The 23,746-nt window shown below is 38.9% G+C and overlaps 1 protein-coding gene across 13 annotated transcripts in view; it reads left to right on the top strand.

Moving 5' to 3' along the window:
• Positions 1 to 23,746, top strand: part of Tanc2 (tetratricopeptide repeat, ankyrin repeat and coiled-coil containing 2) — a 326,078-nt gene that overhangs the window by 269,005 nt on the left and 33,327 nt on the right. For all 13 annotated transcript variants that reach the window (XM_028865155.2, XM_028865161.2, XM_028865160.2 and 10 more), the window contains 3 exons: positions 7,254 to 7,362; positions 19,404 to 19,526; positions 20,107 to 20,343. In XM_028865155.2, coding sequence (XP_028720988.1) covers positions 7,254 to 7,362; positions 19,404 to 19,526; positions 20,107 to 20,343 — 469 coding nt within the window. The remainder of the gene's footprint in view (positions 1 to 7,253; positions 7,363 to 19,403; positions 19,527 to 20,106; positions 20,344 to 23,746) is intronic.

Raw genomic sequence — 23,746 nt, 5'->3', positions numbered from 1 at the left:
GAGAGAGACATTTCAGAAATACTCCTAAGTGCTGGAGAGATGGCTCAGAGGTTAAGAGCACTGGCTGCTCTTCCAGAGGTCTTGGGTTCAATTCCCAACAACCACATGGTGGCTCACAGCCATCTATAATGAGATCTGGTGCCCTCTTCTGGCATGCAGGCAGAATACTGTATACATAATATAAATAAATCTTTAAAACAGAAATACTCCTAAGTACTCAAAGGTAAAGATAAAAGGGTCCAAAATGACTCCAGAATATATGGGAATGATGGAGGACGATGTTGCTCCTAATCAACATAGAACTTTCTAGAGGATGGGCCAGCTAGCATCATCAATACCGGGAGAAGAGCATGCCTCTGAGGAGAACATGAGTCCCATTTGGGGCATGTTCAGAATGAATTGCTTCCAAGGAAAGGTGCACAGACTGTATTTAGAGATGTTAGAGATGTGGCTTTGGAAGATGGACTAAATGGAAAGCTCATAGTATGGTGTTGTCAGTAAATCACAGTAGACACTTAGAACTAAACTGTAGCCCCAGGTCAAGACTTTGAAGCAGGTGTTCAAAGACCTGTAATCCTAGCAACTGGGAGGCAAACACTGGAGAATCACAAATTTGAGACCCACTTGTGAGATCTAGTCTAAAAATAATAATAATAAGCATGAGAAGGGAATATAAAGCAATAAGTTGAGATGCATGAAAACAGAATTGTTAACTAAATGCTAGAAATGATGATGAATGGTCAGCCAAACAACTTAAGAGTTAGGAGAAACAAGGAAGACAAAGGTTATAAGAGCCAAAAAAGTTCAAAGTTTATCAATATCACAAAGAAATGTAAGTTAAGGAGCCCTCTGTGGCTTTGCCAGAAATCTTTGAGTAGAATGGTTGATAACAGAAGCCAGGTTTACATTAAAACTAATGTGAAATGAAAAGTGGAGATCACCAGCATAAACTGTATATTTTTCCCAGAATTTTAGTACTGCATGGAAAACCTAACTATAGTTATAGACATTAGGAACTAGCCATTAGAGAATGAGGAAAATCAAAGCAAGACACAAAGACAGCAAAGGGGTGCACTGTAACTGCTAAAAAGAAAAAATTGAGGAGAAATCCCAGGACATGAAATGAAACAAATAGAGTTTTAGAAGACTGCAGAAGCAAAATCAAGTAGGATTACATCAAATTCAAAAAGATTCTGCACAGTAATAGAATCAGTCAACATAGTGAAGAAACAGCTGACAAAATAGAAGAAAATCTTTATAAACTTTTGTCTTGGGGTTTCGATTGCTGTGATAAACACCATGACCAGCCAGGCGGTGGTGACGCACGCCTCTAATCCCAACACTTAGGAGACAGAGCCAGATGAATCTCTGTGAGTTCGAGGCTAGCCTGGTCTGCAGAGTGAATTCCAGGACAGCCAGGGCTGTACAGAGAAACCCTGTTTCAAAAAACAAAAAACAAACAACAAAACAAAAAAAAACAAAAAAACATGACCAGAAGCAACTTGGGGAGAAAGCTTTTATCATGAAGAAAATATAAATGTTTGAAGAAGTAAGTAACCTAGTTTAAACATTACATATATATGTACATATATGTAATATATATATATATATATATCAAAATACCAACTTACTCCTAAGCTTTTGTGTTTTTAAACTACATTTTAATTGTTATTTGTTTGTTTATAATTCTGTTTGTCCTTTGAGAACTCTACATATGTATATAGTGTGTTTTGATTATATTATATCTACTCCCAATATCCTCCTTCAAGCCCTCCTTGGCCCCTCCAACATACGCACTTCACATTGTCCTCCTCCCTCCTTCCCCCCTGTTAATATCCCACTAAATCCATCTAGTATCTGCTCCTGTGCACATGGTGGGAGCATCCACTGGAGCATGGGCAACCTGCTAGTGACACCACCACCACCAGAGAGAGATGGCTCCTCCCCAGCGGCCATCAGCTCGCACATCTCCTCAGTTTGAGATGAGGACTCACAAGCTCCTTCCCCATCGACTGTGTGATTTTGACCACAGCTAACAGCAGTACTGCTCAAATTATTCCATATAATTGAAATGGAAGGGGGCTGGAGAGATGACTCAGAAGTTAAAAGCATATGTTGCTCTTGCAGAGGACCTGGGTTTATTCCCAGTACTCACATAGCAGCTCACACTTGTGTTACTCCAGTCCCAGAGGATCCAATGGCCTCTTCTCATCTCCTTAGACATCAGGCATGCATGTGGTGCACAGACATTCATGCAGATGTGACACCCATACACATAAATAATTTTTTAAATAGAAAGAGAAGGAAGTCTTCCAAACTCTTTTTATAAAACCAGTATTGCTCTAATACCATAACAAGATAAAGACATGACAAAAAGAAAAAGAAAATTACAAATCAATCTCTGTGATGAACTTACATGCAAAAATTCTCAATAAAATACAAACCAAATTCTGGATCACACCAAAAAAAGTCATTCATTATAACCAAGTTCACCTTTGCCATATGTAAATCAATAAATGAAATTTGTCATATAAATGTACTCAAATTTATATGACATATATGATGTAAGACTCATGATCATCTCAATAGGTACAGAAAATGTCTTTGACAAAATCCAACATCTCTTCATGATAAAAGTCATGTAGATGCTAGGGATGAAGGAAGCATACCTCAACATAATAAAGGCTATCTATAACAAGCCTATAGCCACCATCATGAAGTAAATGGAATAAAACTCAAAGCATTCCCATTAAGGTCAGTGTAGCACAAATTCTAATTGGTCTTAATAATGAAAACCAGGAGTCAGATAATGGAGGTAGAGAGAGCCAGCAAGCAGTTAGAGAAGCAAAGAATAAATCTCTGTGTTTGAAATGTCTCTGTGGAAGTCATTCACATTAAGTATAAGTTGAAGCCAGGAGACAGGAGCTACCTAGGAAGAAAAGAAGATAAAGCAAGAATTGGGAGTAATTGGAAGACATGGGAGAAGTCCCTACATATTATCACAGTTGTCAAGAGATAGCTGGTTTTTGGTGGTGGTGTGGGTTTTTTTGGGAGGTGGGAATTGTTGTTTTGGTTGGTTGGTTTGGTTTTTCAAGACAGGGTTTCTCTGTGTAGCCCTGCCTGTCCTAGAACTCACTCTGTAGATCAGGCTGGCCTCAAACTCAGATATCCACCTGCCTCTGCCTTCCGAGTGCCAGGATTAAAGGTGTGTGCCACCATGCCCTAGGAGGTAGTTTTAATGAAACAGTAAGTAGGGCCTAATGCTATAAGGAAAAAAATAAGAGAAGGGAAAAATATCAAAGGTTAAGAGAAAAATCACAACTAAGCAGTTACCAATGATGTTAGAGATCTAGGAGCCAAGAAGAATAACATTTAGGAGTGAGCAGATGATATGAGGAGAAACAAATCTGCACAAGTGAAGCAGACCACATTCAGACTTTAGTTTAGCTAGTGGTACTGCACTTCACAGAAGAATAAGACACTGCTGTGAGGTCTCTCTGTATGCTGTAAACATGTGTTGCTCTGATTGGTTGATAAATAAAGCTGCTTGGCCAAGAGCAAGACAGAATAAGGTTAGGTGGTACATTTGAATGAAAGAGAGAGAAGAAAAGGAAGTGGGGGAGACACTGCAAGTCACTGCCAGGAGAAGCAAGATGTGAAAGTACCAGTAAGCCACGAAGCCACGTGGTGAGACACAGATTAATAGAAATTGTTGAGTTAAGTTATAAGAGCTAGCTAGCAGGCGGGGAGGGGGGCGGTGGCGCACACCTTTAATCCCAGCACTCGGGAGGCAGAGGCAGGCGGATCTTTGTGAGTTCGAGGCCAGTCTGGTCTACAGAGCTAGTCCAGGAAAGGCGCAAAGCTACACAGAGAAACCCTGTCTCGAAAAACCAAAAAAAAAAAAAAAAAAAAAAAAAAAAAAAAAAAAAAAAAAAAAAAAAAAAGCCATACAGTTTGTAATTAATATATTATATTAATAATTATAATATAATTATTTTATAAGCATCTGTGGACCATGGGTAGGAGGAGAGATTCAACTGGACCTCAGGGCCAAGCAGGAACATCTGGGTACAAGACAAACCTGGAAATGCCAGCACGTGGCATAAATTGCTGTTAATTTTGTGTCCCAGACACCATAAGCTTTGGGTTCAATGAGCTTTTCAGAACTGTTATTGTTGGTTTTTTCCCTCAATTTATAACACAGGCTTGTCTCAAACTTATAATCCTCCTGTCTCAGCCTCTTGACTGCTTGCTAGAATTACAGGTACAGGCCCAGCAAAGTCATTCTTGTATAAAAAAATCTGCCATGCTTCTATTCAAAAAGAAATAAATGATATTTGTCACCCCCTCCTCACCCTGTATTATGTGCTATTGATATACTCAGTGCCCTGTCAGTGGCAGCAGTAACAAACATTGTTATCTCTAGGTACAGATGTACACTGAAGAGATTCAAGTATCTTAGTATAAATAAATGAAATCACTAGGACAAAGTTAATTCTGTGTCTTAACTCAGAATTTCAAATATCCCATTCACTGTGGACACAAGCTTTTTTGTTACCTTTATAACCCCAGTAGATATGGATTCTCATTATTTAGGACTTAAAGCTTAAAAAGTAGATCAGGAGTGTGTTCAGGAGCTGTCATCACAACTGTACAGTCATGGATGAGTCACTTAAAAACAATTCTTACACCAGTAAAGCTCCAATAATTTTACTGTTACTGGCTGGAGGGAATTTTGAGGTCTCTGCCTCTATTACGCCTAACTTTCCTAGCTCTGTTGTGACAGACTACCGTTAAAATGGAGCTTTCAGTTTGTTTTCTGTGAAAGTTCAGTGGGCATTTTCAGATGATGTAAGTGTGAAACAACCCTGTGCTCAGACCTCAAGATGATAGTGATGAGTCCACACAGATTAAGCCTGTCTGGGCATTCTTCCACCTAAATCATTTCCTTCCTGTGTGATTAACCTTGCCTGGTTAAAAGCATCCATTGTAGTTTAGAAATTCTGTGGAGACAAAATTTGGAATTTCTTTCAAAATCTTACTAAAATGAAGATTTGGAATGGTATATGTATAAAACATAGAAGCTGCCTTACCTCATAGTCTCCAGGTTCAAAAGGAGAGAGGGAGGAAGATAATCTAGTATCCTCCCTCCTCCTTTGTTTTGTTTTTGTTTGCTTGAGGGGGTTGGTTGGTTTGTTTGTTTGTTTGTTTGTTTTGAGGCCATCTTACTGTGTATCCCAGGCTGTTGCCCAGGGCACAGGCCTTCAACATGTGATCTTCCTTGTCTACTTAAGTGCTAGGATTAAGGTATATGTCATTTTGCCCAGATACTGACCTTTTTTTTAATTAAAAAAAAAAAGTCCAAGGTTTTTTTTTTTGGTTGCTGTTTTTGTTTGTTTATGTGCTTTTATTATTTAGGGGTGCGCAGGTATGTCATGGTACTCATGGGAATGAGAGAACAACTTGCAGAAATTGATTCTCTCCTTCTACTAAGTGAATTCTTAAAATCAGGCATGGTGGCACATCCCTACACTGCTGAGACCCTAATGCCCAGTTTTTTGTCCTAAAAACATTGTTAACATTTTTACATGAATTAGGCTGTATTAGGTATTATGGAGAATATAGATCTAGATTTTCTCTCAATAATGTAAATAGTACATACATATAGGTCTCACATATACCACAAAGATGTACAATGACGCTTAAAAGAATATATTGCCTGGGGATATAGCTTAGTTGGTAAAGTGCTTGCCTAGTTTGTAGGAGAGTTTGGAATTGATCCTCAGCATCACGTAAACCAGGTATGGGAGTACACACCTGTATCTAGGACTCAGGAGGTAGGGCAAGATCAGAAGTTCAAGGTTGGACAGGTGAGATGGACAAAAGGTAAAGGTGCTTGTTGCCAAACTTGATGGATGACCTGAGTTTAATCCCTAAGACCTACATGGTAGAAGGAGAGAAGTGATTCGGACATGTTGTTCTATGGCCTCCACATGCATACACGCATACATACAGAACTGTAGTTTTGAAAATTAAAAATGGGTTTGGAGGCCTAAGTAGCATCATGTTGCATGAGACCTGTATCAAAAGAAAGAGATCATTGAGCAAGGAATGCAATGCAGCTTGGTAAAATGTTAGCCCTGGCTTGCTATTCAGCATCACAAATAATTGGGTGGCGTGTGTGTGTGTGTGTGTGTGTGTGTGTGTGTGTGTGTGTGTGTGAGAGATTAACACTAAAAGATTATCGTTAGGATACTTTGAGCTGGAACAGAACAGAAGATTCCAATATAAATGGATTAAACAAAAAAAAAAAAATGCTTTATTTAAAAGTAACCCAAAATTAGAGCAGCTTGGATGCTACACAGTCAGGGCTCAGGCTTAATTTTTCCAATACTTTTTATCCTAGCCCTGCTTTTGGCTTTGTCCTCAGGACAGCGGATCACGTGGTTTGGGCCAAGGAGACAGTTTTGGCCATGCTGAGCAGATAAGACAATATCCAAGGGTTTGGAAGAAGGCCTTTCACGTTCATGAACAGATTAGAAGTCTGTTATCAGAGCGATACAGGGGATTTCAGTCTACTGGAAGAGAAAGCATGCACCAGTATAGTAAATACTCTACTAGAGATCATACATCTCTACTGGTGGCATCAAAAAGAAAATACTCCACTGTACTCAGCTGGAAGGAGAAGGTTGCGGCTTGACAGACACTATCAGGGAAGAGTTCTAGGAAGAAGCCATCAATCTGTTTTGGACCATGTTTAGTTTGGGTACCAAGGGACACTCCAAATGGAGAAATCCAATAAATGGGTGGCTCTAAAACTGAGGCCTAGGGTGAGAAGAAAAATCCAAATAGAAAAAAGATGCATAGGCTCTAGATGGTAGTGCTGCTTGAGGACTGATGACCTAGTTGAGTGAGAATACAAAACAGAGTACGGAGAGTCTGAGGAGCACTAACCTGTTAGTATTGATGAAGAGTACAGGGAGCCTGAGGAGCACTGACCTGTTTGTTAGTACTGATGAGGAGTTGCTGACAAAAACAGAAAATAAAAATAAAAATCTTTTAATGTTTTCCTGTTTGAAGGATAGGAATAAGCCAACTGGAAATGATATCCAAATATGTTATTTGTCTAGTAACAAATATTTTCCCCAGAATCCTAGCTTAATGGTACCTAGTTTTATTGGAGAAGTGACTGGACCTGAATAGTCAAAGCAAAACTGAGGTTAAAATTTTTCAATGACTCTCTTTCTTTGCAGGAGTGGCCACACATTACTTGCCTTCTGGTTTTCCCGCCAAGAGGGAAAACTAAACCGACAGCAGACTATTGAACTGGGACATCACATCCTCAAAGCACACATCTTTAAGGTAATTAGAGAACTGAGGCTTTTTTCTTTCCATCTCTAGCACACTTTCCTAAACACTACATGTAGGGAGTGAAACCTATTCCCATATAGTTCTACATTCTGAAATTAGTTTGTTCCATTTCCTAAATCATGTGTCCTGTTCATCCCTCAGCCTTTAGAAAGTGCTAACCCTGTTCTGACAGAGAAGTTAAATACCACCCCATAGAGAGGTTGAGTAGGTTAATAGGCCATTTACCTAGGCATTTTAGGGGATATATACACAATATCATTTACATAAAGAGCACATACACACACTTATATGTATTCTACATATGACCTGTCATCTCCTGAAGACAGCCGTGTTGTAAGTCAGTTAAAGGTTTTTATTTTAGCTAAACATACATTTATGTAATTTCTAATTCTGAGGAATTTATAGTCCACATGAAAGCACAGGAGGAAATAGTTCTTATTTTTAGTCCACAGTTCACTATTTATTACTGTGTTCGACAGTTCCAGCCCTGTGAGCTCATGATGTAGCTCAAATATAAAGCACTTGCCTAGCATGCAGAAGGCCCTGTGTTCTTTCCCCAGCACTGCAGAAATAAAAGCCTCAGGCAGAAATGGTGGTGCATGTGAGTAATCAGCAAGGGAGGCAAAGGCTGAGTACTACTGAGAGTTTAAAGCCAACCAGGAATACATGAATTCTGATAGTTCTAATCCCTATAGTCTTCTCAGAGTTCTTCCCTGACTTGGAATTGAAAAATGTAAATATCCTAAACAATTCTCTAGGTCAGACAAACCCCCAAGAGACGTAAAGATTAACAGTTCTCCAAGAGCCTCATCAATTCTTCCCAGTATGTAAGCACACAGCCAGAGAAGTTTGTTCATCAAGTGGACAGAAGTGAAACCCACTGTGATAAGTCCTTTACTTTTATAACTGTCTGTCTAACAAATCATTGTATCAAAATGGCCTTAATTCGGTTCCTTACTTGGTAGGAACAGACCTACCAAGTAAGTACAACTAATACAGCAGACAGGGTTCCAGTTCCAAGTAAAGTATCTCCTTCATCCATAAACACTAAAATAATTGTCCTCCAGTTAGATAGGAGATAATTGTCAGTCTTCTAACAAGACAGTCTGCAAGGGATAAGATTTAAAGATGAAGAAGATGCTTGCCTTTGTACACCATAAAATAAGCATCACATTCATAGAGAAAAAATATGAAGCTTCATTTAACCAGATGTAGCACATAGGAACCTACATTTAAACTGTATGTTTCTGTCATTAGCACAGTTTTATCTTACGTTGATGCAGACAGCATGCTTGTGTGAGATAAGAATGGCTCTCCGTGTGATTCAGGCTGTAAATCCTCTGGTGTGCAGCGTAGTGATGACATGGCTGCAAGCTAAAGAGTGGAGACTGGGCTCTGGTGTTCCTGGTGTTGCAGAGGCTGTTGAGAGGCTTTAGCTTCTAAGACTGAAGTCCTTAGTCTCTGTCAGCTAAGGGGCATGCAGAGTCAAAAATAGACATGGCCATAACCAGTTCCACCCTGAGCAGTGACATTCATATAGTCCAACTGATATTTATTTAGAGTTTTAAATTTCCCTTATTGGTCATGAAAAAATGTATTTATGTCATTAACGACCTTTAGAATAAGAAAAGGGTAAAGGCCTACGATTCTGAATGTTGGGCTGACTATCAAGACTTTTAAATTCTTTTGTTTTGAAAAAAAAAATTCTTTTGTTTTGATACCTTTTTGAGGTTTAATGTCACCAGTTGTGTGTGTGTGCATGAGTGTGTGGGGGGGGAGGGTGTTTTAGTGTACTTAGATTTATGCCATTATCACTAACATTATTGTAGCAGGAATCTTAGAAGTTCTTATTAATAAAATCAAACCTGAGCCAGGTATTGGGGTGAACTGGAAGATCAGAGAACCAGAACAAGGCACAGCTACCTCACCTCGTCGGATCCTCAGCTGGTCTTGTTTCCTCAGATTGGAGGCCTCTGAGTCCTCATCCAGAATGGCTCTCAGCTGAACTGTGCTGCTCAAAACCTAAAAGCTTAACCAGCCAAATGCTTAACCAGGCCAAATGCTTCTTGTTTCTGATCTTCACGCCTTATATATCTTTTCTTTCTACCATCACTCCCTGGGATTAAAGGTTTGCTTTCTGGGATTAAAGGCGTGTGTCACCATGCTTGGCTGTTTCCAATGTGGCCTTGAACTCACAAAGATCCAGAGGGATTTCTACCTCTGAAATGCTAGGATTAAAGGTGTGAGTGCCACCATTTTCTAGCCTTTGTATCTAGTAGCTGTTCTGTCTCTAACCCCAGATAAGTTTATTAGGATGCACAATATTTTGGGGAACATTTCCCCTCTTTTTGTCTAAAATTTAAAAAAAGCTTATAACTAATACAAGAAAAATTATGTCCAATAAGTACATACAATATACACAGTCAAGATTACACTAAGGATGTCTAGTCCATTAACATTTGACAGATTCAGACAAAAACTCCATTATATATATATTAACAATGTCCAGTCCAGTAACATTTGATAAACTCAGACAAAAAGTTTTCATTACTTATCTAAAACAAGTAATTCCTTTTTAAAAGTATTTTTCTTTTCATAATAGATTCAGTAATCCACTTTTTGTCATTTTTATATCTTCCTCTTTTTCTTTTTAGTGTAGATTCAGTGATCTACCCATTTATCCTATTATTCTTTATCTTTTTTCTCAGAATAGATTCAGTGATATATCTCATATCTATATTCTTTTCTCTTTTTTTCTTCCTTTTTTAAACAAAACTTCTGAATCTAATCTCCATGTTCAGCTTTTTTCCTGACCATTAACAATTAACAACTTGTAACCAACCATCATAAACAATGACAATATCCATAACTCATTAAACAACCAAAAACCTCCCATCCCAGCTCTTGGGAATGTGGGTGTTTTCTTAAAATTACTTCATCTTTAGGGGATCCTGAAAAGAAAATTTTTGGGTTGATTGTCAAGTCCTATTTCATTTGTCCAGCCGCTGCATAATGAGAAAGTGCAGGGCTTGTTTCAAGTCCTTGTTCAAGTAGTCTGTCAGGCTGGATCATCTCAGCTAGCCATCTCAAAATAGTCCTAAGCAGTTTGTAGTCCAAAGTCGATCTTTTGGTGGTGTTAATCAGCTTAATGGCTTTACCATAATCATTGTGGAGTCCTGTCATCTTTTTGAAGATTTCAAAGTCACTGTTAGGCGTGGTCATGGCTCACTGCAGACTTTTTTTTTTTTTTTTTTTTTTTTTTTTTTTGTGCCTCCTCTGTGATTTGGAGCAATCACAGTCTGATAAATGTCTGTCTCTTGGAACCATGAGCATTCTTCCCTAGAACAGAAAATCTTCACAGCAATTTCTCCCCACCATTTGTCTCGCCAAACTTTTCCAAACTGACCTTTGCCGATGCTTTCTTGTAACACGATGGTCCTGGCAATTCTTCTCTGAACCAGCAGCAGTAAACCCTTCGTCCCAGGTAGCAGCATCACCGCAGTCACCAACATGATGAGAAGGAGCTGGCAACGTGGAGCAGTAGCCACTGCCTCCATGGTCCCACTGCTGTTTGTGGCTCGGCCCCAGCCGAAGCTTTTCCTAGGTTGGCCTCAAACTTGGGATCCTCCTGCCTCTGCCTCCTTCAGTAAATCCAACTGGCGTGCACCACCACAACTGACCGAGTGTAGCTTGGGCCTGAGCTGGGGCCCAGAAGGCCATAGACAATCAGCTTTTTCATGAATTCGTACAACAAACATTGAATATATTTATTTACCCTAAAACACAAGCCTCATTACCAGTTTAAGTCAATTCTCACTCTACATTCTGCCTCGTAAATTTGACTTTTCAAAACATTTCATAGAAATGGTACTACATAATGTGTTCTCTTGTCCCTGTCTTCTTTCACTTAACATAATATTTTCATGGTTTATTAATATTGTAGTATAGATCAGTACCTTATTCATTTTATTATAAAATAGTATTCCATTTGTGGATATGTAATTTTATTTATTCATTCATTAAAATACTTGAGTCGTTCCACTTTTGAAATGAATATGAATGAATACTGTGAATACTATTTATTGCTAAGTACATTAGCAAATAGGTTCTTCTATTTGTTTAAAGAAAATTAGCTACTTTAACATGGCATTTATTACATCTATAACTCAGTAACATCTAGTACGTTTATAATATTAAGGTACAGATTTATATGGACAATCTGTTCTCTATCATCTATTTATCTGGCTATCTTTATCTTACTTAATCTTACTATCTCTCTCTTACTCTCTAGGCATGGCTGGCCTGGAACTTACTACACAACCATACTATACAAAAAATTCATAATTTTCCTGCACCTGATTTGTGTGTGTGCAGCCACCCCACCCAAATTTGTCTTCAGTTCTCTTGAGTAGATACCTAGAAGTAGAATTGTGTATATAGTCTCAGTACTCAGAGGTCTAAGGCACAAATTTGGGCTGGGCTGAGTAACATAGCAAGACCACATCTCAAAAGAAACAAAAACAAGAAGCAACAGAATTTCTAGGTCATATAGTAACTGGATTTGACATTTTGAAGAATTATTGATCTGTTTTCCAAAGTGTCCCACCAGAGGTGTGTGAGGGTTCTAGTTTCCTCACACCAGTCTGGAAATAGTGCTTAGTGGTATAACACAGTCCCCAGCACCAAAAGAGGGGAAAAAAGCATCTGTCTTTTGTTTCATCCAAAAGTGAATGCAAAGTAGTATTTCATTGTGTGGTATGGTATGGTTTAGTTTTTAAGATAAAGTCTCGTGTAGGTCAGGCTGACTTTAAACTCCCCATGTAGTTGAGACTGTCCTTGAACTTCTGATCTTCCTGCCACTACCTCCCACGAGCTGGAATTGCAGACCCATGCCATCGTACCTGGCTTTCATTGTGGTTTTGATTTGCATTTCCTAATGACATGTTACTGATCACTTAAAATTGTCTTACAGCCTGTAGTTGTCATTTGGATTCTTTTTCCTTTTGAGACAGAGTTTTCTGTAACCCAGACTGGCCCCAAGAATTCCCTGTAGTAAAAGATTACCTTGGACTCCTCATCCTCCATCCTTTGCCTCTCAAATGGTGGAATTATAGGCAAGCATCACTGTATTCAACTTTAGGTTTTTTTCAAACTACAAGAAAGCATGATTATGAAAGTTGTGGCCAGAGATATTCCAATCCAGTTTGTAACTTGGGGTATTTTAATATGATTGAGTCTAGTCACTGGGAGGATGTTAGAGTATCCTTGCAGTTTCTTCCAGAATTCTTGCCTCTAAAATGTTCCTTTGGTTAGTCAATCATACAGCATTTCTTATTAGAACAGAAATATTGGCCAGGGAGAAAACTTATAAATAGAAGAAAAATCCTTGGACAAATGGCATGAGTTTAAGTATAAACTGAGGGAAAGCATGGTGGTTCACACTTGTAATCCCAGAATTTAGGAGTCTAGATGAGAAGAGCATCTCAAATAAATAAATAGTAAAGTTTACCACTTATTGTCACTTTTCTCATATATAAAATAGTAACAACTCAAAATTGTTAAAAATATTAAATATAAAAGATATATATATAAAATATGAGGTTTTAGGATCAAAATTACCAATATTCTTCATGAAATAAGACTTAATAAGCATAAATTCCATATGAAAATATCACCCCATCACTTCTTACAGCAATAGTTCACAGGCTGTTTTTGTAAATAACTACATATGGCTTTGTAGTCTATATTACTATCTATCACTACAACTCTGCCATTGTAGCTAAAAAACAGTATGACATTACAGAAATAAATATGGCTATATTACAATAAAACCTGATTTGCAAGAACAACAGATGAAAAGCCGCACGGACCTTGGTTTTTCAGTCCCTTTTCTGCAAGGAAGAGCACTTCCCCTTTACTGACCAGTTTCCCTTTACTACACTCAAACATGGCTGTATGTGATGGTCAGATGATAATGATGGTAATGTTGGGGAATCCCACTGAAAAGAGAGAGGAAGGATTGTAGGAGCCAGAGGGGTCAAGGACATTACAAGAAAACCCACAGAAACAACTAACCTGGGCTCATAAGAGCTCACAAAGTCTGAACCGACAATCAGGGAGCCTGCATGGAACCAACCTAGGCCCTCTGCATATATGTGGCAGATGTGTATCTTGGTCCACTTGTGGAACTCCTAGCAATGGGAACAGGGGCTGTGCCTAACACTTTGGCTGGCTCTTGGGAACCTATTCCCAATACTGGATTTCCTTGCCCAGCCCTAATACAAGGGGAGGAGCTTAGTCTTAGTCGTATGGCAACTTGATGTGCCATGCTTTGTTGATACCCATGAAAGCCTTTTCCTTTCTGAACAGAAACAGAGGAGTGAATTGTGGGGCTGGGGGTGCAAAGAGGAGGTAGAGGGAAGGAATGGGAGGAGAGGAGAGAGGGGAAACTGTGGTTGGGATGTAAAATAAATAATTTTTTTAAAAAAGACAACTGTGCATCTATAAGTGGGTTGCTAATGACAAATTTTACAAATAATAAACTTCTAAGAAAGTCACTAGCTCAGTCCCAAAGTTAGATGAGTTTGAATCATGCATAAGATGGTTCTTAGGAGAAGAGATTGCTCTTGTTTTTTCATGCTTTCTTGAAATATTCAAAAAGATTAAGTAATTGAGTTATTTTTTGCTACATGCTGGCTGGTAATAAAATTACATTTACTCTGTTATCTTTGCTGAGTTTTAACTGAAACTTTCCTTGTATCTCAAAGGGGCAAAGAGTCAACTTCATCAACCAGAAGAAATCAAAAGTCTATAGTACAGGTAGAGCTAATATTCCAGGTCTAGACTCTGCTTCTATATCTTAGATTTCTTTCTTGTGTGTTTACTCCACCTGCACTAGGACTTCCAGTGCTGCTCTGTAATCCTTCCACCACTGTCTGGTCTTGCCTTTTCTGTTATCTTTTTGTCTTTTTCTTTTGTTTTTGTTTTGTTGGTTATTTTTGTTTGAGACAGGATCTCACTGTGTAGCCCTTTTTGGCCTGAGACTCACATATAGACCAGACTGGCTTCAAATTTACAGTGATCCTCCTGCCTCTTTCTCTGAAGTGCTGAGACATCGCCTGTCTACCGCCATGTGGACCCAGCCTTTCCATTTCTTTTCCCTCTAGCTCTTAACAAGGTTAAATGACTCGCCAACCTAACTTGTGAGTCACTAAAAAAAAAAAAAAATTAAACCATCGAGTTTGATTTTTTAATTATTCTTTACAAAAAGCATATAATGCCCAGATGAAATCATAAAAATAAATGAAGCCATAGGAGTAAATGGCATTGTCTGGGATGAAACAGAGGGCCAACTGTAGAATGATTTGGAATTATAGTAAAGGAAAGAGCCAGCAATCAACGGCTTTGTCTATTGTAGTTGCTACTTTTCCAGCTGAGAATTCAGAAGTAACATCCTGAATCAGGTACTGTGAACTTTTTAGTAATCTTGGTGTAGTAGACAGAACATGAACTTTAGAGTTTTGTTTTGCTTGTTTGTTTGTTTTATGTGCATTGGTGTTTTGCCTGCATATATAGCTATATATGTGAGAGTGTCAGATCTTGTAGTTACAGACAGTTGTTAGCTGCCATGTGGGTGCTGGGAGTTGAACCTGGGTTCTCTGGAAGAGCAGTCAGTACTCTTAACTGCTGAGACATCTCTCCAACCCCAAACTTTAGAGTTTTTTTATAATAAAAATGGGGCTGGAGAGATGGCTCAGCAGTTAAGAGCACTGGCTGCTCTTCCAGAGTTCCTGATTTCAATTTCCAGCAACCACATACATGGTGGCTCACAGCCATCTGTAATGAAATCTGGTGCCTTCTACTGGCCTGCAGGCATACATGCAGGCAGAACATTATACATAAATAAATCTTTAAAAAATAAAAAAAGACTTGTCTTCTAATTGCAGCTCCAGTAACTTTGTGACTTTGAGCAAATTACTTAATCATTTCTAGGTAGTTTCCTCTGCTAAAATAGTAAATTCTGTCTCCCAGGCAGCGTTGTGCAGAGTGAAGTCAGCTGAGGGAGCTAATGCATGGAAGGTTCTAAATACAGAACTGGACACATTAGATGCTGAGTAAATGAGTAAATGTTAGATTCCCTTTCTTTTTCCTCGCCTACAATGTGTAAGATGGGGTGGGGCCTCACTGCTAAACGTTTCTATTGATACTGATACTTTATGGTGATTTTTCTACCAAGTTGTTAATGTACTATATCATTCCTCAAAGGTCTTGGTGAAGCCCATACATATTCTAAATGAAGAAACTGAGGCCCAAATGGGGAGTTGGAGCTATATTTCCTGATTTTCTAGGCTCTGCAGTGAAGATGAACCCTATAACTGAACTCTAAGCCTGACTGAGGAGCTTTGGAATTATTTGAAAAAGAACTCTAAAAATATTTGATTTCATGTGTCAAAACAAGCAATCATAACTTAGTGATAGGCTTGCTTCATAATTTTAGGTGTGTTTGCATATTAACTAATTAGCCAAATAAGAATTTGATATCCTTGTTTTTAGCACAAATTAAAAGAAGTTCTAAAAAATGACCGATTAGATGCTGTTGTCTACCCTTCCTCCTTTAGTGTGACCAATTTTTGGCAACTAGGTGACGACTCTAGTGTAAAGATTCAGAACAGAACTTCAAGGCTGTAAACAATATGGAAAATTTGTAAATTAATTAGCCATTTTTAAATAGTGGAAGAGGATTAAAGGAGCAATAATTTCCTTGTAATGTGAGGGCTTTAAACTAGATTCTGTTTCATCCTCCCAGAGGCATTGTGTTGCTGAGATTCCACCGGTCCTCCCTACCAAGATTTGACCCAGCTCTTAGGGATCATCCTCTTGTCCTTTCTCTGCAATCAAGATAGGATGAAACAAGAGGATGGGTGGAAGTGATTAGCATCCTTGTTCCTCATTTTGTCCAGCTGTGTGTTTCATGTTGAGAATATTTAGACACAGGCAGCCACTTTGACAAAGTCATGTCATTAAAGGCACTTTTTTCTCTTTTAATCCAGGTTAGGGATATGACCAATAGAGTGTGCCTAGCATGCACAAAGCCCTGGGATCAGTGCAACATATAATAAACCAAGTATGAGGGTTGTATGCCTGTAATCCCATCACTTGATTGTTGTTGGTTGTTTTTTACTGTTTGCTCTTTGGGGGACCCACCAACCAGCTCCCAAATAAATCACATGGAGGCTTATTCGTTCTTATAGATGCCCAGGCTTAGCTTGGCTTATTTCTAGTCAGCTTTTCTTAACTTAGATTACCCCAGCTATCTTTTGCCTCCAGTCTTTTATCTTTCTCTATTTCTGCATATCTTTCTTTACTTCTTCCTCCATGGCTTGCTGTGTGGCTGGGTGGCTGGTCCCTGATCCCTGACATCCTCTCTCATTCCTTGATCTTCCTCTCCCCAGATTAGGTCGATAAAAGACAGGAGGATCAGAATTTCAGGGTTATCCCTGCTATGCAGTGAATTAGGCAGCATGGAAAACATGAATGAGACCCTGTCTCAAAAAGAAAAAAAATCCGCTTATAAGACATTGCAGAAAAGGGGACAGAACGATTCTAAGAGCCAAAGAGCCAGGATGCCTGCTGTTAGAGAATGTCTTCTGGACGTGATAGGAACGTCACACCCATGAATTTGGTTGCCTAAACAAGACCTGCAGAGTGGCAACCACCAGTCAGCGTGCCAGTTTGAACAAGGAAAATTTTAGAAGACCCCACAGACAGATGAAGCAGTCAGTGGCTGTTGAGAGAGTGGAAACCAATCTTCTTCAGGAATGAACTTCCTCATAAGTTATCCATGCAAGTGGCCAGCCCTAAACACACATAGATAGTTGCAACCCTAAATGGTCTCAGTAGAGCATGAGTGTGCTTGTGTATGTGTGTGTAACTATAGAAGTCATGAACTTGGAGTGATGGGCATGGGAAGAATTAGAATGGGGAGAGGTTTGGAAATGATATAAATACAGTACTGTATAAAATTATCAAAGCACATTTAAACTTTTACATTTAAAAAATTAATTAAAAATAAATAACCCAATTTGATTTTTGTTTCTTTTTTAATTGAGACAGTTTTACTGTGTAGCCCAAGCAAGCCTTAAATATTCCTGTCTAATCTTCCTGAGTGCTGGATCACAAGCATATAGCCACCATACCATAAGAAATAAAAATTAAAATCTAAATGTTTATTTCAGCTGTAGGCAGTACTTTAGCTATTGCCCTACCCACTCCCCTCATGCAGTATACTCATAAACTGTTCCTTAAGATATATGTATGTGTGAGTGGGAGTGTTTATACACACACACACACACACACACACACACACACACACACACACACACACACGTAATTTTTATGCCATCACATTATCCCTACAGAAAGAAAAAAGACACCTTTGCCAGAAAAGCCTTTGACAATGTTCACAGGTCCAGCTTCCAATGGCATTCATTATTTGTCTTTGCACCTTTTCTCTAGAAGAATTCCCTCTGGAAAATAAGAGTCTCCACCTTCTATGGAAAGGCATACCCACTGTGACTTGATATTTTGCTAGATAAACATATCCATAAGCAACAAGTATTTCTTTGTAAATGTTCCTTCTGTAGTATATCAAATGAATAGAACAGTTTACATTTTAAGGGGCAAAGCAAGCAGAAGTAACATACTTTTTTTTTTTAAATATTCTTCCCCAGAACACTTAGCCCCCCCCCCAATTTTTTTTTTTTTTTTTTTTTTTTGGTCCAAGACAGGCACTCTCTGTAGCCCTGTCCTGGAATTCACTCTGTAGACCAAGCTGGCCTCCAACTCAGAGATCCACCTGCCTCTGCTTCCTGAGTGCTAGGATTAAAGGCGTGCAAGCTCCCAAATTTTATTGCTACTATTTTCCTTCCCTTGAGATTTTCTGTTTAATTCACCCATATTTTGGCAGAAGAGCAAGATGCTTGGTGGAAAGTGTCTAGCCACTGGGCAATTTAAAGACTGAATTATTCATTTCTCTCTTACACTGTAGTCTAGTGCAGATCACTTGTGCAGTTTCCTTCTGTGTAATAGTTCTGAAATCACCTTAGGCTTCAGAATTCTCCATTGGATCCTCTGCATCTACTGTAAGAGAAACAGTAGAAAGTCTGCAGAAGCACACAGTGGGTTGGGAGCCAGCCTAAACAAGACATTTTACTAAGGCCTAGATTTTTTTTTAGCCAGAGTTGAGTCATGTGATCCACCTAGCTGCAATTTTCCCAAATGTCCCAAATGTCCCAAATGTCCAGGAAGAAAATGAAATGAAAATCAAGGATAAAATTATCTCTGCCGGGGCTAGAGAGATGGCTCAGTGGTTAAGAGCACTGGCTGCTCTTCCAGAGGACCCAGGTTCAATTCCCAGCACCCACATGGCAGCTCACAACTGTCTGTCACTCCAGTTCCCGAAGATCCATGATCCTCACACAGACATATATGCAGGCAACACCAATGCACATAAAACAAAAATAAATAAGTTATTAAAAAATTATCTCTGCCACAGTATTATCTTAGTGATTTAAGTTACTTAAGGAAGCTAATAGGAAAATAAATTATATTCAGATATAGAGCAAAAAAAAGATGTTAAGTCATCTACTACTGGAGACAATTTAAGTTACTTTGTTTCTCTAAAACTAGTCTTTGTCCCTATCAGCTTTGCAGTGTATGAACATTGTTAAAATGAGATTCTACACTCATTCATTTGTACCAAAAACCTAAGGGCCACTTACTCACTCACTACTGATGATACTTTTTAACTGGGTTAATAATTTAATTATCTCACTGAGAGTGGTGGTGTACACCTTTAATCCCAGCACTTGAGAGGCAGAGGCAGGTGGATCTCTGTGAATTTGAGATCAGTCTGGTCTACAAAACGAGTTCCATGACAGCCAGGACTACATAAAGAGACCTTGTCTCACAAAAATTATTTTTATTAATAATTTAATTGTCTCCATATTATTGTCTCTATATTTCTTTTTCAGGGTTTGAGTAAAAAAGTCGGTGTATCATCCTCCATCCTCCAAGGTCTCTGGATCTCCTATAGTACAGAAGGCCTTTCCATGGCATTGGCCTCTTTACGAAATCTCTACACTCCAAATATAAAGGTAACACAAAGAAACTGCAAATAGATTGAAGAATTGACTGGAAAATATAGCTAGAAGGGTATCAAGTAGCCATTTAGTTGATCTCTGACTGTTTACAATGAATACTCTTTTAGTAGTTGTAATGTATTTTAAATTGCTGTTTTATTCTGGTAACTGAGGACTAAGGCTGTTATATAGCCCACTGATACTTGGTTCTGAAGGGTAAATTGATCTCAGGTAGCCTCTATTTGGGGAGGGACTCTTAAAATCAAGAATTCGACGTTACACTGTATCCACATTACAGAGGAGGGATCTCTGTATTACAGCTCTAGAAAAAAAAAAAAAAAAAAAAAAAAAAAAAAAAGAAGTGAGCCAACATTCAGCGCTCAGTATGTGAGCTCTCATTCTAGCCAATGAGCAGTTTATATATAGGAGATGTTTTACATTATTTTCCAAAACAAAATAGTCAAAAGGGAACAAATAAAGAATAAAAAAGAGGACTCCTAAATGCTACTGAACACTACTGTAGAATCTCAAGTGATTTAATTTAAAAATGACTAAAAAATTATGACTGATGTCTGATTATTGTTTCTGTTTCTAGGTCAGCAGACTGCTGATTTTGGGAGGTGCCAATATTAATTACCGGACAGAGGTTTTAAATAATGCCCCAATCCTGTGTGTCCAGTCTCACCTTGGCTACACAGAAATGGTGGCCCTGCTTTTGGAATTTGGGGCCAACGTGGATGCCTCTTCTGAGAGTGGCCTGACTCCTCTGGGTTATGCTGCAGCAGCAGGGTTCCTGAGCATCGTGGTGTTACTGTGCAAGAAACGGGCCAAGGTAACAGCTGCCCACTCTGCTGCTGCTTCTCTTCTCTTTTCCTTTCCTCCCAATGTAGTCTTTTTAACTCATTTGTTACCTCAGCAATCTAGGTGTACCCGACCCTGGTATGGAGCAGATCAAAGGGAGGGTTCACTGAACTCATGTCTCATTGTTTGTCCTCATGGCCTTTCCAATGCATATTACATCAGGACATAGTTTTAAAATCTTTGAGAAGGACTTGTAAAACAACATTTATCAGCAACCACAAAAATTCCTACCTAACAGCCCAGGAGGTATCTACTGAGCACAGAAGAATCCCCTTTCTAACAAAAATACAGAAGAGAAGCAAGGGGCAGAAAGCCTGCAGTGGGAGGTCTGAACTGAACAGTGCCTGCAGACCCGAAGGCTTTTATATATAGAAAGAAACTTTAGGTGTAGAGATGTGAAAGATCCTTGAAAACCACCATCCTAGAGATTTGGAGAAAAGATCCACAGCCTAGCCAAGGGCACCCAAAATGTTCATTAGCACATTTCAGTTCTCTGAAAACATTCCCAAAGTATGTTACTGTTTTTTATGTGGTATGAGAGAATATATGCATGAATGTTTAGGTGCATGCACACACACAGGTGCATACATATAGAGACCAGAGCAGAACACTGGTGTCTTCCTCCTATCATTTTCCACCTTATTGTCTTAAGAAAGAATCCTTCATTGAACCAGAAGCTTCACTTTTCAACTAGGCTGGCTAGCTAATGAGCTCCCAGGATCCTTCTGTCTCTACCCACTAACATTGGTATTGCAGTTACACAGCCATGGCCTGCTTTCATGTGGGTGCTGGGGATCAAGCTCAGGCTCTCATGCTTACAAAGCAAGCATTCTTCCCAGTGAGTCATCACCTCAGTCCCCAAAATGTTTTCTTTATAATATTTTCAAAGCCACTGATATAGAAGAATTCAGTTTCAAAATACTGGTAAAAGAAAACCACTGGCTTCATAAATGTAGGCCACCAAGGAAATTGTAGCCTTGTGGTATTTTGATTGTCATGAAAACTTAAGAATGTTGGTGGTTTTCCAGTAACACCTCAGTAATATGTGTGACCTCATTTTGAGATGTCCAGTGCTGTCACCAGGGAAGAAAGTGAAATTTCTGAGACTTCTTTGGGAAAAGAAACCTGGGGTTCTCAATGAAGTCACAGAATCTTAGATGTTACTGTGACACAGATTACCCACCCGTAACAATGTCCCCTTTGTTTGAATGGATGCTCTAGAGAGAATGTCTGGTCCTGATGTCACTCTTGATATAAATTCACATCCTAGCTAGGTCCATGAATCTTCTCTGTCTGTGCCATTGTCTTACTTGTTTTTCATTGTTCTCCTAGAGCGAATGGTTACACTGTTCATTCTCTTTTTCAAAATCCTGTCACCTCATCCGTGTTTAGTATTAGAAAGATTAAGTTAAAAACAAGGTGTGATGGTGTATCCCCAGGACTTGGGAGACTGAGACAAGAGAATCATAAGTTCAAAGTCAGTTGGAATATATAGGAAGGCCCTATATATTGGAGGAAGGAAGGGTCTGTCTGTCTCAGCGAACATCCGTCACAAGTTCTTTCCTACACTGGCCTGTGCTCTTGCCTAACAAGGAAGTACTTGGCTGCTCTCAACACTTGCCTCTGCCTGTGCTTGGTCCTGGCATGCTGCTCTCCTTTCTCCCTGTTATGTCATTTCTTTTCTTAATTCACATTACCTTTTTCCCGATATCTATAAACCAGAAGTGTCTCCCTACCTTAAAAAGAAACTCCTCTCAGCTGCTAACCAGAAGCTACAGCTCATCTCTTCCCTTCCTTTCTGCACCCTCAGATCTGTCCTAAGAGTTACTTCCTCACTACTCCTTAACCACTGTAATCAGCTTCCGTGAGTGATAAATTGGGTTATTAAAATCATAAGCTTTAAAATCAAACATAATTGTTTAAATTCACAACTGAGTCCACACTTCCTTCCTGTGAGGATCTAAACGTATTATCTTACCTTCCTTAATCTCACTTTTTCCATATATTAAAACAATTCACAGATTGTGGAGATTAAGGGATAAAGTGGTCTAAATCTCATAGAATACCTAATAAAGAGTGCTAGAAAGAAAGGAGAGAGAACTCTTAACTTTCCATCACTCAACTAAGATTCTCCCAAAGTTATGAACTACTTTGCCAGTCACCAGAAACGTAGTTCTTGCCCTTCCCATCCCTGAACCTCCCTGCGATGTGGAAATGTTCAGCTTCTGCTCTTGTCCAAGTTCTCCCGCCTCTGTGGCTGCTCCTCCCTCTTTATTCTCTTTCTCCTGATATAAATTCACTGAGATTCTGCCTTCTGGTCTTTGTCCTCATACTCTCTCAACATTAAAATCATAGGCTTTGGAGTAAAAGACAACTGCCTTCCGGTTCTTGTACTCACATCTGAGTGATTCTTGACTCCAGGATGCTAATTCCTGAGAAGAAACTTTGAGCTCTGACTCACATTCCTGGCAGCCTTCGTGACAGTTATACCCAGATGCCTCTCTGGCACCTCACATTAACCTTCCAAAATAACTCACTGTCTTTACTGCATGACTTTCTCTTCCTGCTTTTAAAATTTGCTAATGCTGAAGACCCTTTGATATTTGTGTCTCTTTTGCCTTTACCAAATCATTGAGTAGCCAACTCTGTTCAGTTTTATCTTGAAAATGCCTGGGCACCGTTTATCTGTATCCCAGCTAGTGCTGCTACATTGCTCTTGTTCTCTTCTGTCATTATGATTTGACCTACTAGACAGCACCCTTTAATTTTTCTTTTTTTCTGTGTTTGTTTTGTTTTGTTTGAGATAGTGTCTCTCTATGTAGTCCTCCCTGACTGTCCTGGAATTCACTATGTAGACCAGGCTGGCCTCAAACTCACAGAGATCTGCCTCTACCTCCCAAATGGTAAGATTGAAGGCATATGCCACTATGTCCAGCTCCTTAATTTCTTGAAATCTTTTATTTTGAAAAAAATTTAGACTTGCAGAAATCGAGAATACTCATACATCTTATATCCAGCTTTTCATTGATGTTAACAGTTTAAGTGACTGTAATAACAGTATCAAAACTAAGAAATTAATATTGATACAATACAATTAGTCAACCCATAAATAAACCTTCCTGAAATTTCTCCATCTGACCCACTAAGGCCCTTTTCTCACTGCAGTAAGTGATCTGCATTTTGTTTAATACATTTCATTCCATTCAGTCCTCCTCTGGTTTAGGAGACTTCTTGGTTTTTTATTGTCTTTTATGATTTGAAATTTTTGAAGAATTCTGGTCAGTTGTTTTGTAGAAAGTTTCAATTTAGATATTTCATTATATTTCCATTTATTCATTTGGTGAAAGGATCGCAAGGGGTGATCTCCATCTCTT

The sequence above is a fragment of the Peromyscus leucopus genome, chromosome 8b, assembly GCF_004664715.2.
Source record: "Peromyscus leucopus breed LL Stock chromosome 8b, UCI_PerLeu_2.1, whole genome shotgun sequence".
NCBI lineage: Eukaryota > Metazoa > Chordata > Mammalia > Rodentia > Cricetidae > Peromyscus > Peromyscus leucopus.
Note: the sequence above shows the minus strand (reverse complement) of the source record. Positions and strands in the feature narration are given on the sequence as shown.